This window comes from Sander lucioperca, chromosome 7, assembly GCF_008315115.2.
Source record: "Sander lucioperca isolate FBNREF2018 chromosome 7, SLUC_FBN_1.2, whole genome shotgun sequence".
Taxonomy (NCBI): domain Eukaryota; kingdom Metazoa; phylum Chordata; class Actinopteri; order Perciformes; family Percidae; genus Sander; species Sander lucioperca.
The window spans coordinates 2,302,439-2,317,936 of NC_050179.1; the positions used below are offsets into that span (position 1 = coordinate 2,302,439).

Here is a 15,498-nt window from a genome sequence, read left to right on the forward strand (position 1 = left end):
AAAGGAATGATGATATTGATGGAATGAACACCAACTTTGTAAAAGCATTGAAGCCTTAACTAAATATGCCACGGCTGTATAAACACCCATTAAACTGGGACGGAACGTTCACTATTTGCAATATGAAAATGAATAAATGCAACATATTCCTTACGTCCCTTGGGCTGCACCCATTGCACATGTTTTCTAAGACGTTATTAAAAACAAAGACACTCTTTTGGGCACATTTTCCAAATCTAATTGCTATGAGAGAGCCTCTGTTAAAAAAAAAGAATCACGAGGCATGTTTGTGCATATCCTCTAAAAGGGTGTGAAACATTCTAGGAAATCCAAAACGACACCTTTAAATTTGAATTTCAAGTATGTGGCAGCTACGTTCAAAAACAGAACCATGTCTACTGATGTTTGAACTGGTTATCAATAGAGTCACTGTTTACTTGTATTATCATGGGAGGACAGGCCTTTTTCCACAGCAGACAAATTGACTTTTCACAGTAGGAAAAGCACAAGTGTAAATAATGAAATTAATGATAGCTGAATTCCATTTAGCTGCTTTAATTTCAGCTTCCTGGTATTGTGCATGCTGGCTCCCTGTCACTCTCACTGGGACACTTGAATAGAACAGAGCCATCGTTGATGTTATTGGTAACACCTGTGCTTTTCCTACTATGACAAGTCAAAATGGCTGCTGTGAAAAAGGTCAGGCCTATGGTCAGGATTTGTGCATCCAGCTAAAAATAAAATGCCACCTTACAGGCATCAAAGCAGTAAAAAAATGGGAAGGTTCAACTTACTTTTAAAGAGGGTGCGTTTGTGGTGGAATTTCCAGAAACACCATATTGTGGTATGATGAGACTAAGGGAAAGCTTACATGACAACATCAGGCCATTCATAGGTCACAGGTCAGGGGACGAGAACATTCGGCCAGTCTCGAACACCCAAACCTCTTCATGTATAACTGTTTGGCTATCTACAGATTCAAGGAGCCTACGTTGGCAGCTACATGATGAGGGCATGTTTTGTCTCAGGGCCGTCTCCTTTTGGAGGTCGATTATGTATCTGTGTTAACGCCGCCTGCAATTACTTTGTTCAAGGTTCAGCTAAACGTTAACGTCTCCAGCATGAGTATAAATACACCTTCAGGAGGACAGGGACGGCACTGCACAATAACACATCGTGTTTACACTGTACTGACTGTCTAATTGTCTCCTCAATTGAGTGTTCATTAAGTGCTTCTGTGTAATTCATCATGGTCTCCCGAACCTTCTTCACGTATGTGAAATGAGTTGTGCTGCTCCTGAGTTTTTCCTTAACAGTGGTAAAACGTATGGTAATGTTAAATTCCCCTAGGCAATACCGTTGGACAAGCCAGAGCTGAAATTGAGTACCACCTGCTATGGGAATCATCAAAACTAAGATAGCAAAACACAAGACTGTAGAGAATAAGCAGAAAGACATGAGAAGAGGTCAAAGTTACAACGAGGTAAATTGTTTTTAACACAAGACAATAAGCAGCAGTTTGTTAGCTAAAACAACACAGGTATAATATTAGCATGCATCTGTAGTAGGCTGACTCAAACAGGGGGTTTGCTAGGCTCAAAATAATTTCTGCCACATTATATTCAACTAGCGGTGCTTTAGCTGTGCGCAGTGGCGTGGTTCACAGGCTCATCCACGGCCCAGGTCTCTGTCGGAGTAAGGTCTCACCCTGGTGAGGCAGCTGGCAGCCATCAAACACGCCTGAGCCGTCTTTCTCCTCATGAGAGGAGTCATGAGACCCTTCCTCCTTTGTGTCTGGCACATCAGCCTCAGATGCATCCAGAATTCCTGAGGGCTTCTTTGGCGACGGCTCTGCTATTGTGTCATCTTCCTGGAAATCAGACGCATCATTCACAGATCCTATCACTTGAGGAGCACCCAGATCCTTCTGCGAGTTTTCCTTCTCCATGCGCTTCCGAGCCTCCTCTCTCCTCTGCTGGATACGGGTGTTGTCTCCCATCATAACCCTGACTCTTACTTGATCTGGAGGCCAGATCCCGCCCCATATGAACTGCAGGTAGCTGAACAGCACAATGACACAGAGGAAGGCAAAGTTGGTGGCTACGCCGATCACCGCAGATGTCAGGGGGAAGTTGTACAGAACATATCTTATGCCAGTGAAGAAAGCATGGATTCGGAGTTGAGATGAGTAGATCTGCACTCGTTTGGACTGGATCTCAATGACTGCACCGATAGAGGGTTGATAAGCATTTGTCTTGTAGTCTGAGAAGAGCTCAACTTCTATGAGTTGCTTCTGCTCAGCCATACCGGTCAGAAATAAAGGAGAGAACAGTAAAGTACTCAGGCTCTGCAGAAGGCTGGAGCGGTAATGCAGCATGGTAGATCGGCCCACTGATGAGACTGTCTTTCCACCCTTGGTGTAACAAGACATCTTGACCATAAACATACCCAAGCGTTCATTCACTGGAGACTCTGGCATCTCTAACTCCAAAGACACTCGATAAGGCTGACCGTAAGCCATCACAAGGTCCCTCTCATTCTTCATGAAAGAGATGTTGGCCGTGGGGAATGAACAAAGTGCTGACTCTGAGGAATCACAATCAGAGGTGTAGTAGAAGTGCACAGGGGTGGAGAAGCTCACACTGGGCATGTATGAGTAATAGAAGCTTCCGTAGAGAAAGATGGACACCCAAAGTAGCAGAACCAGGACACAAAACAGGATGGCAGCCTGAAATAAAGTCCGCCGGGCTTTGAGGAGAGTAACAGCTGCCACATTTTGGAGCCAGTGTAAAACCGGTCCCATTGTAGCCCCCATCATGTCTGATCCGGACCTCCTTCTGGCACTAGTTTGGGCAGTTGTTCCTCCTTCGAGCCCTTTCGACTGCTGCCTCTGTGGTGGGTCTTTATGTTCATACATCAATGGGCGGCTCCCCTCCGAAACTGTATAATTGCTTATCTTCACCCTCCCATGACTAGCTAGTCTGTTCAACTAACGTTACACATTCACTTAGCTAAGGCCCGAGTTTTAGCTTGTGAAGCTAACGTTAGTTGCTGCTAGTTTGGTCCACAAAGTAGGTAACGTTAAGCTAACGTTACTCGATAAAATGAAAATAGTCTTGGATTCTAAAGGTCGGATGGTTATCTACCTGACTTGCTCGGAGGGTGTCGCATTCAAACATTGCTGCTAGGTTACATCCATAGACTGTATATCATTACTGAAACAGTTTCTGGTTACTTTCAAAACATGACCATATGAACCGGAAGTTGATACCTTCTTTTGTACCCTCTTCGAAGCGGCTCGAAGCAGCAGGGTAGATGCTAGATCGCACCCGTTTACCCGTTCTCTTAATACATCCATAGTTAACGTCAACACGCTCATACCGCGCAGGCGTCAATATTTTGGGCTTCATGTCTATACATGTCCGTTATTGCAGCCGAAGACTGAAAATCAATGTGTCGTGATCCGAAATTGGGGTGAAATTATTAACAACATTAGCACCCAAGAGGCCAAGAGTGTATGTTAAATAGAAACTGCAGTAACGTCTGAATGGCGTTGAAGCCTACGCATTGACGCATGCGCAGTATGCTCATGTTGACGTCGACACGTGTATCGGATGCGATCTAGCATCCATTACCTACCAAGCAGCAGCAGAGCAGAGCCGCAACAACGACGCCAAGGAAGGGAGCAGGCCACTAGACTGAGACAACGATGGGTAAGAAAAGTCGCCTCACAGGAGGACTGGTCGGTCGGAGAACGATCCTACAGCTTTCACCTCCCGGGCTCCGCAGTGGGAATGCCGGAGAGAGGGAAGAAGCACCCTCGGGATCCGATGGTATTTTTTATTTCTCAGTGGCTTGATAGCGACAGGCTAGTTGAGTGCTAAATGCTCGAGGTGTATAGAATGGGCCTATCTCATAAAAAAATCGATTTACTTAACGAAATTTAGCTGCTGAGTTTCTCGTTTCAAAAATACACCATTACCAAGAATTAGCCAAGCCAAATTATAGCTAACGTTATGTGCTAGGCTCATGACACGACACCGTGATGTTTTTAATTGCATCGACTAGAAGCTATCGCCTAGCGTGCTAAGCTAGCAAGCTAGTAGTTATGTGAGCATGCCAAAATAGGCTTATGACAAATGACTGGGCCAGTTAACGCTAACGAAATGTACCCAACTAACACAAATACCGTTACATTTTACTTGCTTTATCTAGCTAGGGGAGTGAGTATCTATGTGGGCGAACAACGTTAGCCTCTATCTAGCTTGCTGTAGCAGCCGTTGAAGCTCAAGGCTAACCTCTTGGCTGGCATTGTTTTGCAGATGAACAAGAGGGCGATGGACTCAGATTCGTGAGAGAAAGGCTCACAAACATGAAGACTCCCGCAGCAAAAGCAACAGGTAGAGTAACTGTATATGTGTGGTGCTGTTTTTGGTTCTCAGGCATTGGAAAACCAGTCGATTGAACCAAGTGTTTTATCTCTACCTTTTTAGAGGGTTTGTCCTTGCTTGGAGCCTATGATGATAGTGATGAAGAAGATGCTGGAGACTCTCAGCATACAACGACAAAGTCTGCTGACATTGACAGCACATTGGCCAATTTCATGGCTGTGAGTATTATTTGCTTCTTATCTTAATCCTCCGTTTTTGCTACTGAATCAATTTTTATGTTGAGTGTTTTCTTTTAGGATGTATAACTTCAAGCTAATTAGTATACCTGGTGGTACAGTTACCTGTATGTACGGTTCACAACGTCAAAAACACAATGTGTTAACCCAGTTTTCTTGATGTAAAGTATGTAATTAAGATGCATAATGAACCAACTGGAATTAACTTATCAGGCTCAGACCTGTTCAGAAGCACAGTATGTAGTTGTGAAGTGAAAGGAGAGATTGTGATTCGGCCTTATTCATTGTGGATAATTATGGGTTGGTGGCAAATAATTACCAAGTAAACTGCAGGTTTTGGGTTTTCTGATTTTAGAATCAATTTTGCGTAGGTTTCTAACCTGGACCTGGGTTGTCATAAATTAATATTATTATCAAAGTAAAGACTAGTGCTAAGTAAAGTGTGGTTCATTCTAAGGGCTGAAAACACAAGTTTTGTCAAAAAAATATAAATCCTGTTGCCATTTTTCCCACCACAGGAAATTGATGCAATCACCACTCAGCCAAGTTCAGAGGATGCAGCATCTCATCCTTCGGTCCCAACTAGCACCCCACCCAGACCTGAGGTTAATACTCAGCAGCCAGCCGCCAATGAAGAACAGAACCAACAACACACATCGTTTGAGTACAATACTGAGTACTCGCTTGCTGGAGGTAACTGTCTGTACTGTAGATAAAGATAAGATAAAGTTTTTTATGTTCTGATGTCCTTCTGATTGACAATGGACTCTTTTTCAAGTACCTGTGATTAGGCCTGTCGCGATAGTCAATAAATCAATTAATCGCACGATAAAAAAAAATTGGCTCGATAATTTTTCCGGCCGCGATAATTTCCATTTGCATGCTTGTTTGTTTTCCTTGTCTCTCTCTCTCTCTACCAAAGAGACTAGAGGACCACTCTCGGTTCCTTAGCGTAACGAGGAGTGAACCCTCTTGTCAGTCGCATGGTCTTTGTGGGGGCGGGACTCCTGGCAGAGAGAGAGAGAGAGAGAGAGAGACTTTGCAGTTAAGGCGCCGTCAAAAAAAGAAGACGTATATGAGCGATATCCGCTGTGTTACTCGGCGTCCTGTTTTCTCCCTTTCATTCCAAACCACGCAGTTGACAACCTGCAGGTGGAGGGGTGGAGACAGGCTCGGACTTACACGCCACGGGCTGCTGTGGACTTGTCAGTCTTGCAAGCGGTTTCAGGAAAGTTGCTGTATGTGTCCGACATTGCACAGAACATTAACCGGTACAAGCCTACAGCTGTCAGTGTGTCAGAGGCTCCCGGACGGTGAACTGAGACTCCGTTACCTGCTTGTCAAAAATCGCCATTTACTAGCTAATGAATTAGCCTGAGGTAAACACTAGCTATCAGTAAACAGAAGTGACGTGGTGGCTGGCGTCTGTTTGTGCGCGCGTGCGTGTGTGTGTGTCGGCCCGTCCCGCCCCCACGAAGTTCCGACCTGCAGAAGAAAGTATAGCTGCACCTTCGCCAAAATGAAGACTGAAAAACAGTACTATTTTGGTACAAACATTTACTCGCCATGTGGCAGATAGCCACACAGATATAGATAGATATAATGTATTAATTATATATTATTTAAATTTAATATTTAGTGTTTAATAAATAATTGTTAAATGTAGTACAGAGTCTGTAGTCTATCGCAAACACTCGAGGAATGCTGCAAACATTTGACAGCCAGTACGAATTACCTGGGAGAACATACGTGTCACAAACGGCAATTCCACAACTGTCCAACAGCGTGACAGATGACATACTGACATACTAAAGGAGATCAAAGACATATTGTGGATATTTAAAATGTCTTCCAGTTCCAGTGTTAAATATTCTTTAGAAATAAAAGGTTATTGATCTTTGAAAAGGTGTACCTGCATTATTATGCCATTATCATTATATCAGATGAAAATGGTCTCAGAACGACAATATTATCGTTTATCGCAATAATTTCTGGGACAATTTATCGTCCAGCAAAATTTGTTATCGTGACAGGCCTACCTGTGATATAATACTTTAACAGAGCAATTTCATATTAATTATACTCTTTATAACCTATTCAAGCAGATTCTTTTTTTTTTGCCTGTGTATTAAAGGTACGTCGTGTAGGAACTTCTCCCATCTAGCGGTGACATTGTATTTTGCATTCAAACGAATAGTGCTCTCTAGCGCCTCGCTTTTTCAAATATGTGTTGCAACTACGGTAGCCGTTGTGTACCAAGAAGCTATTCATCGAGTTTTCTTTCGGGTGATGAGGTTCGTTATTTCAAACAAACTGCATTGAATCATTAGTGTGAGCATGTATAAGTAATTACCCTCGTAATTTAGACCGCAACGTTGACTTACCTGTCGAGAAGAAAGCCGGCAACTACAGCGTCCCTTTGACAGTCTTTCTCCTTCATTAGCTCTTTCCACCTGGCAAAGGCTACCCCGATGTTTACCCTCATGTTTTGAATTCGCCGGTCACGTTGCCTTTTTAATTCCCTTTTTCGCTTTTTTTTGGAGACGAGGATTCCTTCTCCTGTGGCTCGGCATAAGTATGATCCTCCGTTATGAACTAAAGTGCAGTGCAGGCTTTAAAATTTGCCTCTCACTGATCTCCTCCTCCGTTACAGCTGGTTTCAGTCACGTGACGCTGGCTCTGAACGAAAAAGCATTGCTAGTGCTTTATGTCCCTCTCAGCCATTATAGTTTTTCAAAATAGCGGAACGACATGGAAGCCTTCTTGGACTTACCCATCCAATGTAAATACAGATAACAAATTCTTCGCTTACGAGGATAAGTCAGATCATTGGCAGAGGTCATTTTATACCAATTAGGACATATTTGTGAATGAAGACATTGATTTTAGTTAATAAAATACCAGGGTTCATACGTTTTGAAAACCTGGAAAAGTTATGGAATTTGAAAAATGCAAATTCCAGGCCTGGAAAGGTTTTGGAAACATAAAAAGACCCAGAAAGTTTTGGAAAAGTCATGGAATTTTTTTTTTAACACAGTATAATAATATGTGATTAATAAATGTATTTCACGTCGTCCTAACCTAGAGCTGGGCAATATATCGATATTATATCGATATTGTGATATGAGACTAGATATCATCTTAGATTTTGGATATCGTAATATGGCATAAGTGGTGTCTTTTCCTGGTTTTAAAGGCTGCATTGCAGTAAAGTGAAGTCATTTTCTGAACTTACCAGACTGTTGTAACTGTTCTATTATTTGCCTTTACTCACTTAGTCGTTATATCCACATTGCTGATGATTATTTATCAAAAAACTCATTGTGTAAATATTTTGTGAAAGCACCAATAGTCAACACTACAATATCGTTGTGGTATCGATATCGAGGTATTTGGTCAAAAATATTGTGATATTTGATTTTCTCCATATCGCCCAGCCCTATCTTAACCTCACTGTTCTATTCGGGGCGCGATATTACGACTCCCACTATGAACCACATAAATTGTCATTCATTTTATTGTTAAACCTCTGAGGGTAAACTTTAATACAGATTTGTATTCTTATTGTATAATGTCGACTGACATTTTCAGGAATACATAGTCATAGAAATTTGCCGAAAAGGTCATGGAAAAGTTAAAATGGTTAAAATGCGTATGAACCCTGAAATACTTAAAACACTACACAGTGTACCTTTTAAAGCTGCTGGCGTACTTGGAAGAAAGACGTTATTTTTTTTTTTATATTAATCATCTTATACTCTGGAATACAACTTAACTGCTTTGAAATTGAAAACCACCATTAGAATAGCAACATTTTGTTATGTTGTTTCCACTTTCCAATTTGCTACAAATTGATGGAGTCATTCAGATATTCAGATAAATTGAGTAGCGGTTGTTTGTTTGTGGAAACAGATAAATTGTGTGCATTATATCACCAAAAGGCTATTTGTCTCAAAGCCTCTAATATGTATGTATATATTTTTTGCAGTGGGTGTAGAGATGGGAGACTGGCAGGAGGTGTGGGATGAGAACTCTGGCTGCTACTATTACTGGAACACTGTAACCAACGAGGTGTCCTGGGAGCTGCCGCATTATCTAGCTGATCAGGTGCAAAGCCTGGAGGAGAATGCCAAAAGGTAGGAGCAACTGACAGAGTGACAGTATTTAGTATTTTTGTCTCTAGTACAGAAATTCAGCGGTGCAGTGTATGCATTTTTTTTTTTTTTTTCTCTGTAGCTCTAATGTCAATGGCAACGGCACAGGGCATGCAGCTTACAACACCAAGGAAAATGCTGCATCTGCTGCAGCCCTACAGTCAACTAAAGAGACCAAAGTGAAGGCAAGTTTCATTGAAGTCCAACACAAATGTGAACTATCTTGATTCTGTTGTGTTTAAGGGCTGTTATTCTGAGTTTTAATATATCACCCTCATGTGTTGTCTAAAAGGAGGTGATTGAGAGTGTTGTAGGCCTCACAAGTGAAGAGGAGGAGCGCTGTGGAGTGGCTGCATCTCTGCTCGGTCCTCTGATTCCTTCGGAAGTGAAAGAAGCTGAAGAAAAATGGAGAAAAAGACTGCTTAAAGGCTTGGACGAGACTGAGAACAGTTTGGATTCTGATGGCGAAGGCGTTCGCCCGGCAGGATCCCCCTCTATTCCTCTGCCGGACCCTGACCTAGTCCCCACGGTCCAGAAAGATCTTGGCACTAAGAAGCAGTCGGGAGACAACTCAGATGCTGAGGAGGAGACGGAGGAAGACACAATGGAGCTGGAACTGGCTCTGGAGAGGAAAAAGGTGGGTTTTTAAATAGTCTTTTTACAGCTTTGACATGTGCAGGAATTACCTTTTTTTTTTTTTTTTTAGGTATTTTTTAATGTACAGCAGTGGTATTTCAAAATATATAATATTGTCTGTGTAACCCAGTTCTATCCTGTTGTCTGGCTCCTAGGCTGAGCTCCGGGCACTGGAGGAGGGTGATGTGAGTGCAGCGGGCTCCAGTCCTTGTTCTGAGACCAGCCAAGAAGCCTCTGGTTCTCATGGCCCTACACTAAAGAAAAGCCGGTGGAAGACTGCCTTCCCCTCTGCTCCCAGCCCCGACTCGAATAGCAGAGGCTCAGACCTACAGGACCACACAGAGACGAGTGAGTCTAAAGAATTACATATGCGCAATTGGAGGATGGCATGCATCATGGGAGTGGGTGAAAAATGCATAAATATCCCACTTACTTTACTAATGCATACTTAAATGCCTCTTTTGTGTCTTGTAGCACTTTCTAAAGTCCTAGAGAGTGTTGCGGAAGGAGACGACAAGGAAACGGACAGTTCTGAGGAGAAAACGGTTACAAAACCTCCGGTAAAAGAAGAGGTGGAAACACCTGAGCTCAAAGTGGAAACGCCGGAGCTCAAGGTAACGACGGCGTTACCATTTACAGACCATCATTTTTGTGACAATCTCTTTTTGATACATGTTTTGTTAATGCTGGAAAAAAAATAAAATGTAGTTTCAGATTGGACAACTGGCTAACACCTTAACCAGCAAGATGGAGTTCTTGGGGATAAACAAAAAGGCGATCTCAAACTTCCAGTTTCTTCTGCTACAAACTGAGGTGAGAGGACAATGGTACGGTTTATCACAGGCTCCAGTTGTAGATATTTCAGTGCGACTTCTAAAATATTTAACGCTTCATTTTGTTTCATATCATTTTCCACACGGACGTGGTAGTACTTAATATTTAAAATTCTCATAATAATCCATCAAAAGGTGTCATTGTGGAAACTTACTGTAATTACTCTTTCGTGATACTCATCTATCTTGTGGCTCTTCTGTCTTTATGTCTCTTTATCCCTTTACTTCTACTTACTTTTATCTCACTCTTGTCTCATGTTCCCCACACACACACACACACAGACTCGGATTGCTGACTGGAGGGAGGGCGCTCTGAATGGGGTCTATCTTCGCCGCAGGCTTCAGGAAGCTGCCGAACACATAAAATATTACGAACTTAACGCCACCCCTAAAGGCTGGTCCTGCCACTGGGACAGGTACGCGCTCCTTACCTTTCACATCTCTAAACTCCCTCGTCCCCCAAAAATTTTACCATGTGACTACACCCTTCTCAGTGCCGAGGTTGCAGACTTTGTTACATGACTTGGGGAGAAGCTTAACCAGTCTGAGAGGATCAAAATACTTACCAGAAACAGACTCTTCAGGTTTCTGTGATGCAATCCTGGCACTCTGTCTTGCACAAACTGATAAGGGAGCATCCACTCTGGGCCAGCCTGCGTCCTGTCACAGAGAAAACTCCCTGTCCCCATAACCCAGACTCTTAAGCCCTTTGTTGTAAAGGGCATTTGTAGACTGATTATGGGTCCAGTCAGTGGAAAATTTGGTAGGGCGGGGTGTATGGTAGAAAGGTTGGTTGCGTGGGAGAGCTTTGCACTTTACAGGACTACAACCCCCAGAATGCAATGCAGACAGAGTGATGCCCTGGAAGCGAGGAGTGTCACGCATCAAATAAAAGGTGAAGATGGAGCAATGACGGGAATCCAGCAGGTCAGACCTACTCTATTTCATATGTCTTCCTGTTTTTTTTTTTTATTTTCTTCTTTCTGATGTAAAATGAATTGACTGTGCCTGTTATTTTCTGACCTATGGTTGTTGATGATTATGATGGTGCTTCCTCCCTGGCGTCTTCCTGTGTCTGGGAGGGAATGGTTGTCTAAAACGGAACAAATGTGACAACCATGGTGTGAGCTGCTGAATGCTACTTTCAGGACCTAGAGATGATTTGTTTTGCTTTCTTTGTTTTTGAGAGCAAGGTGGGTTCCCTATCCACATCCATAACCACACTCTAATTGGGCCCTTCTGTTGGACGGCTAAAGTTGCTGTCCATACCAACACTCCTGTCCCCTACTGTGGCCATTATGTCCACTCCCTTGCCCCACTATCCCAGGGTATTATGCCACTCAGCCAGTTGCTAGGCCAGTCGTTGAGACTCTTGTCTTCTATCTCTGTTGTCCCACTCTTTAGAGAGCACAGGCGGTATTTCTATGTGAACGACCGGACCAGTGCCTCCCAGTGGGATTTCCCAAAAGAGGAGGACAAGGAGGAGGGCCTGAAAGGCAGCCAAGGTGCCCAGACACAGATTTCCAGTCCAGGGGACGCCAAAACATCGTCTGCAACTGCTGGTGGGGTCACAGGTCAGTCTATTACTACGGTCGCTGCTCCTTAGACCTGCCTGTTAAGTGTCTTCTTTAGTGACTTCAGAAGTATAAAGAGTATGCATTCAGTAAATATTGTTGTGCTGTATTAAGTGCATACTATGTGACATAATGCCAACCTCCCTAATCTCCCCATGTTATCACTTTTTTTTATTTTTTATTTTTAAAACAGGATTGTCTACTTTTACAATGGCTGCCCCACCACCACCTCCATCGTCTCTCTGTTCCCCATCTCAACCTCCTCTTCCTGAAAGCCCACCTCCGCCTTCCAACAACCCCCCGCCTCCACCTCTCCCCCCAGGCTCACCACCTCCACCTCCTCCCCCTCCTGACAGCGATGAGGAGATCATGGAGGTGGAGATGGAGATGGACGATGATAATGACGGGGAGCCTCCAGCCCCTGGAACGGAGGAAGACGGCAGTGGGAGGCCTCCTTTACCTCCAGGCACTGCTAGCATGAAGGTGTGGGAGTAATCCATTTTTTTCTTTTCTTTGATCAGTATACTGGATAATGCAAGATGTGTAAGTTCTGAATAAAGGAGGAGGGTCAGTTTTTAACTTCTGCTATATTTCTTGTCACTCACAGATCGTGGAGTCATCGGGCCCATTGGGGAAGGGTCAGAAACGTAAAGCCAGTCAGCTGAATAAAGCCATTACTATTGGCAGCAGTCCCATTATCTACACCCAGCCTGCTATCAGTGCAGGTAAACAGATATCACTACACAACATCTGCAGTTACATTATACTGTGTATTAATATCAGTAGCAAAAATGCATGTGTAAACAAGATTATTACATGTCTAGAACCCAATCATGGTGTCCAAACACTGAACATTCGTAAGGAGGTGCAGGTGTAAGAATAGTAACGATACAGGATTTATGTTCATACTGAGTGAAGGAACATCAGTGTAACACCTCACTAAGACAGTGCTTAAGTTAAAGCTACATTGTGTAAGAATTTCTCCCATCTAGTGGTGAAATTGTGTATGACAATCAACAATATTACTTTCTAGCCCTTCCCATTCCGAGCGCATTTCAACTCCTACGGTGGCCGAACCCGAAATTAGCTCTCTCCATCGTTTACACGCAGCTGTTCTTGCCACTCCAATTGGTCTTGTTGCTTTGCCTGTCGCGTTGTCGTTTTAATTCTCTTTTTCGCTTCCCTGGCGAGTAATCTCCCCCTGGCATTTGTCACGGTGCCACTGAGTTTAAAAGCGCTAAAGGCGGAGGTATGTCCCTCTTTGGCTAATGTATTTTAAAGATGGAGGCGCTACATGGCTGGCCGTCTTTCGAGCGACTCACTAGTATGTATTCTGAATGATTCTAAATGGCAGATTCTACGCTTACGAGAAGACTTTGATTAGTTGGTGGAAGTAATTACACATGAATGAGCACATATTTGTGAAATAACAAAGGGGTTTTTGCTAAGAATCAACTCAAAAAATTACACAATGTAGGTTTAAGGGATTGCATTTCAAACATGTAATTGCAAAATTGTCAAGTGTTTACTCAATAAGGTTTCACCTTGTCTGCAGCTCCTCTAATGTCAGCGACTGCCTACTGGGGCATGCCGGCTGTCCCTGCTCTTTTGGTCCCTTGTGAACCCCCTGCCCCCCCTATCCCGGCCCTACCTCCTCAACCACCACTGCCACCATCCCAGCCGCCGGTTGAACCTCCTGGAGCCAAAGCTCTGCCCACAGACAAGACCAAGAAAGCCAAAAAGGATAAGGTTAGCATTGCAGTTAACCTATTACATCAAGTGTCAAAGGAGGGCAGTAGATGAGTTAGAAGAAAAAAATGTGTTTTAACTAGTGCTGTCAGTTAAACGCGTTATTAACGGCGTTAACGCAAACCCATTTTAACTAATTTTTTTTTTTTATCGCAAGATTAACTTTTTTTTTGACCTAGCAAACTTTGTAGTTTTTTTCACATGCTGTTGCAACAACTAGTAACATTAGAAAAACTACAACACCACACCGGATCTAGTTAGACCGGAAACAAAACAGGCACGCCAGGCTTGCGATCTGGCCAAAGAGTAGTAGGCTAACGTCACGTTTTGAGTGGATGGCGAGCGCGAGACGCCGAAATGGATGCCAATAAGATTCTGAATGGAAAATTTACTTTTTTAAAAACTTGCCAAATACTGAGTGAACTGAGCTATCATCGCAGCACGTCCAGTCTGAAATACCACTTGATGCACACAGCTGATGCGAATTCTCCGCCCCCTTGTCAAAGCCGTTACATTGTGTGAGATTATTTGCTCCAAGTGAGAATGTTAGTGTGAAATTGAACACTACAGTATGCCAATGTTGTTTTCAATAAAAAAACATTTGCACAAAGCAAACAGATCCACTTTTCCATGTTGATAAGAGCATTAAAATGAGAAAAAATAATGGGACAAAAAGAAATCAAGGGACATTTAGAATAGATAAAAATGTGCGATTTAATTGCGAATTAACTATGCCATTAATGCGATTAATCGCGATTAAATATTTTAATCGTTTGACAGCACTAGTTTTATTACCAATAATACATTAATTGTATTTTTCCATTGTAAACCTTCTGGATTGATTTTTCGTACTTGATTTTTTTTTTTTTTTTTTTAAGTCTACACAGTCAAGCTGTCCTTCTAATCCAATGCTTAAATATCAAATACAAAAGACCTGAAGTATATATTTTTTTCTCTCCCTATGACTATAGTCCAAGAAGAGCAAGATCAAAATGCCTTCTCTGGTGATGAAGTGGCAGAGCATCCAGAAGGAGTTGGATGAAGAAGAGAAGAGCAGCTCCAGTGACGAGGACAGAGATCTGCTTAACAAAAAGTTTATCGAGGACTGGAAGCAGCAGCAGCTCATGACGTACGTTTATGTTTGGATCGACTAAAGTTTTTAGTTTAGTTATAATGAAGATATAAGGATGTAGCTACACTGTTTCATTAAGTTCTCTCCGTTTCTTCTGATATTTTTCCATCTTGGTAACCCTTCACTGTTCTTAATTCTACAGAGGGAAAGCTTCAAAGAATGCCAACTTTGAGGCACTTCCTGATAACTGGCGGGAACGACTGAAGAAACGAAAGATGGCGAATAGCACGTAACATCAGTCACGTTAACTCAGTCAGCTTTTCCTTTTTTTTTTTTTTTTTAAATCCACTCCAACCTTAACTATAAGGTCATCATACCCCAGCTTAATTTCTGTTTAATGATCTATGGACTTCCTTTACCATTTTACGTGTTCATGATGGAGACAGTTAAAGGCCCCTACATGGCAGGCCATTCAGCAGAGGGGTTTGATTGTCCTTTTTTGTGTTTTTTTTTTTTTGCCACTATTGTAAATGTGCCAAAATTCTTGAGTTCATCAGAAATACTTCACCACCATTTTTTATAGACCCCTGTAGATGACCACCACAGTTTGTTTGGAGGGATTGTCTATTTTATTCAGCATTTTTACAACTGTGTACATATAATGTATAATGGGATAAGCCATGTTTTGGAAGAGGAAGGAATGTCACTGAACTTGTACATTTTGTAAAAAGTTATTAAACTGTTTTTTCCAAATGCACCTGTTTTGTCTTTTGCTTTGTCTTTTACATGGTATGTATTTATTTTTTAAACCTTTTCTTTTAAAGCATGTGTAGTAGTAATAGTACAGTGGCAA

General features: G+C 42.5%; 2 protein-coding genes across 5 annotated transcripts; one reads left to right on the plus strand and one right to left on the minus strand.

Moving 5' to 3' along the window:
* Positions 1-1,214: 1,214 nt before the first annotated feature.
* bscl2 (BSCL2 lipid droplet biogenesis associated, seipin) lies at positions 1,215-3,285 on the minus strand. The gene has a single exon (XM_031282665.2). It carries the CDS (start codon positions 2,915-2,917, stop codon positions 1,661-1,663), a length of 1,257 nt encoding a protein of 418 aa, XP_031138525.1. The 5' UTR covers positions 2,918-3,285; the 3' UTR covers positions 1,215-1,660.
* A 150-nt stretch (positions 3,286-3,435) lies between these two features.
* On the plus strand, positions 3,436-15,392 carry fnbp4 (formin binding protein 4). Of its 4 annotated transcripts, none has more exons than XM_036002955.1 (17): positions 3,436-3,713; positions 4,323-4,400; positions 4,494-4,609; positions 5,146-5,320; positions 8,616-8,763; positions 8,864-8,966; positions 9,071-9,418; positions 9,573-9,765; positions 9,892-10,031; positions 10,126-10,230; positions 10,533-10,666; positions 11,655-11,824; positions 12,018-12,307; positions 12,432-12,549; positions 13,380-13,573; positions 14,545-14,702; positions 14,848-15,392. In XM_036002955.1, exons 1-17 carry the CDS (start codon positions 3,710-3,712, stop codon positions 14,936-14,938), a joined length of 2,565 nt encoding a protein of 854 aa, XP_035858848.1. In that variant the 5' UTR covers positions 3,436-3,709; the 3' UTR covers positions 14,939-15,392. The 4 variants fall into 4 exon arrangements, with proteins under 4 accessions (XP_035858848.1, XP_035858847.1, XP_035858846.1 ...); XM_036002954.1 differs by having other exon boundaries at positions 3,466-3,833; positions 9,892-10,010; XM_036002953.1 differs by having other exon boundaries at positions 3,470-3,833.
* The last annotated feature ends 106 nt before the right edge of the window (positions 15,393-15,498 follow it).

Bases quoted from the DNA above. Each gene is read 5' to 3' on its own strand.
- bscl2 (XM_031282665.2), bottom strand. From the start codon at position 2,917: ATGTATGAACATAAAGACCCACCACAGAGGCAGCAGTCGAAAGGGCTC.
- fnbp4 (XM_036002953.1), top strand. From the start codon at position 3,710: ATGGGTAAGAAAAGTCGCCTCACAGGAGGACTGGTCGGTCGGAGAACG. The intron at 9,766-9,891 runs GTGAGTCTAAAG...TGTGTCTTGTAG, and splicing joins ACAGGACCACACAGAGACGA to CACTTTCTAAAGTCCTAGAG. The intron at 11,825-12,017 runs GTCAGTCTATTA...TTTTTAAAACAG, and splicing joins AACTGCTGGTGGGGTCACAG to GATTGTCTACTTTTACAATG.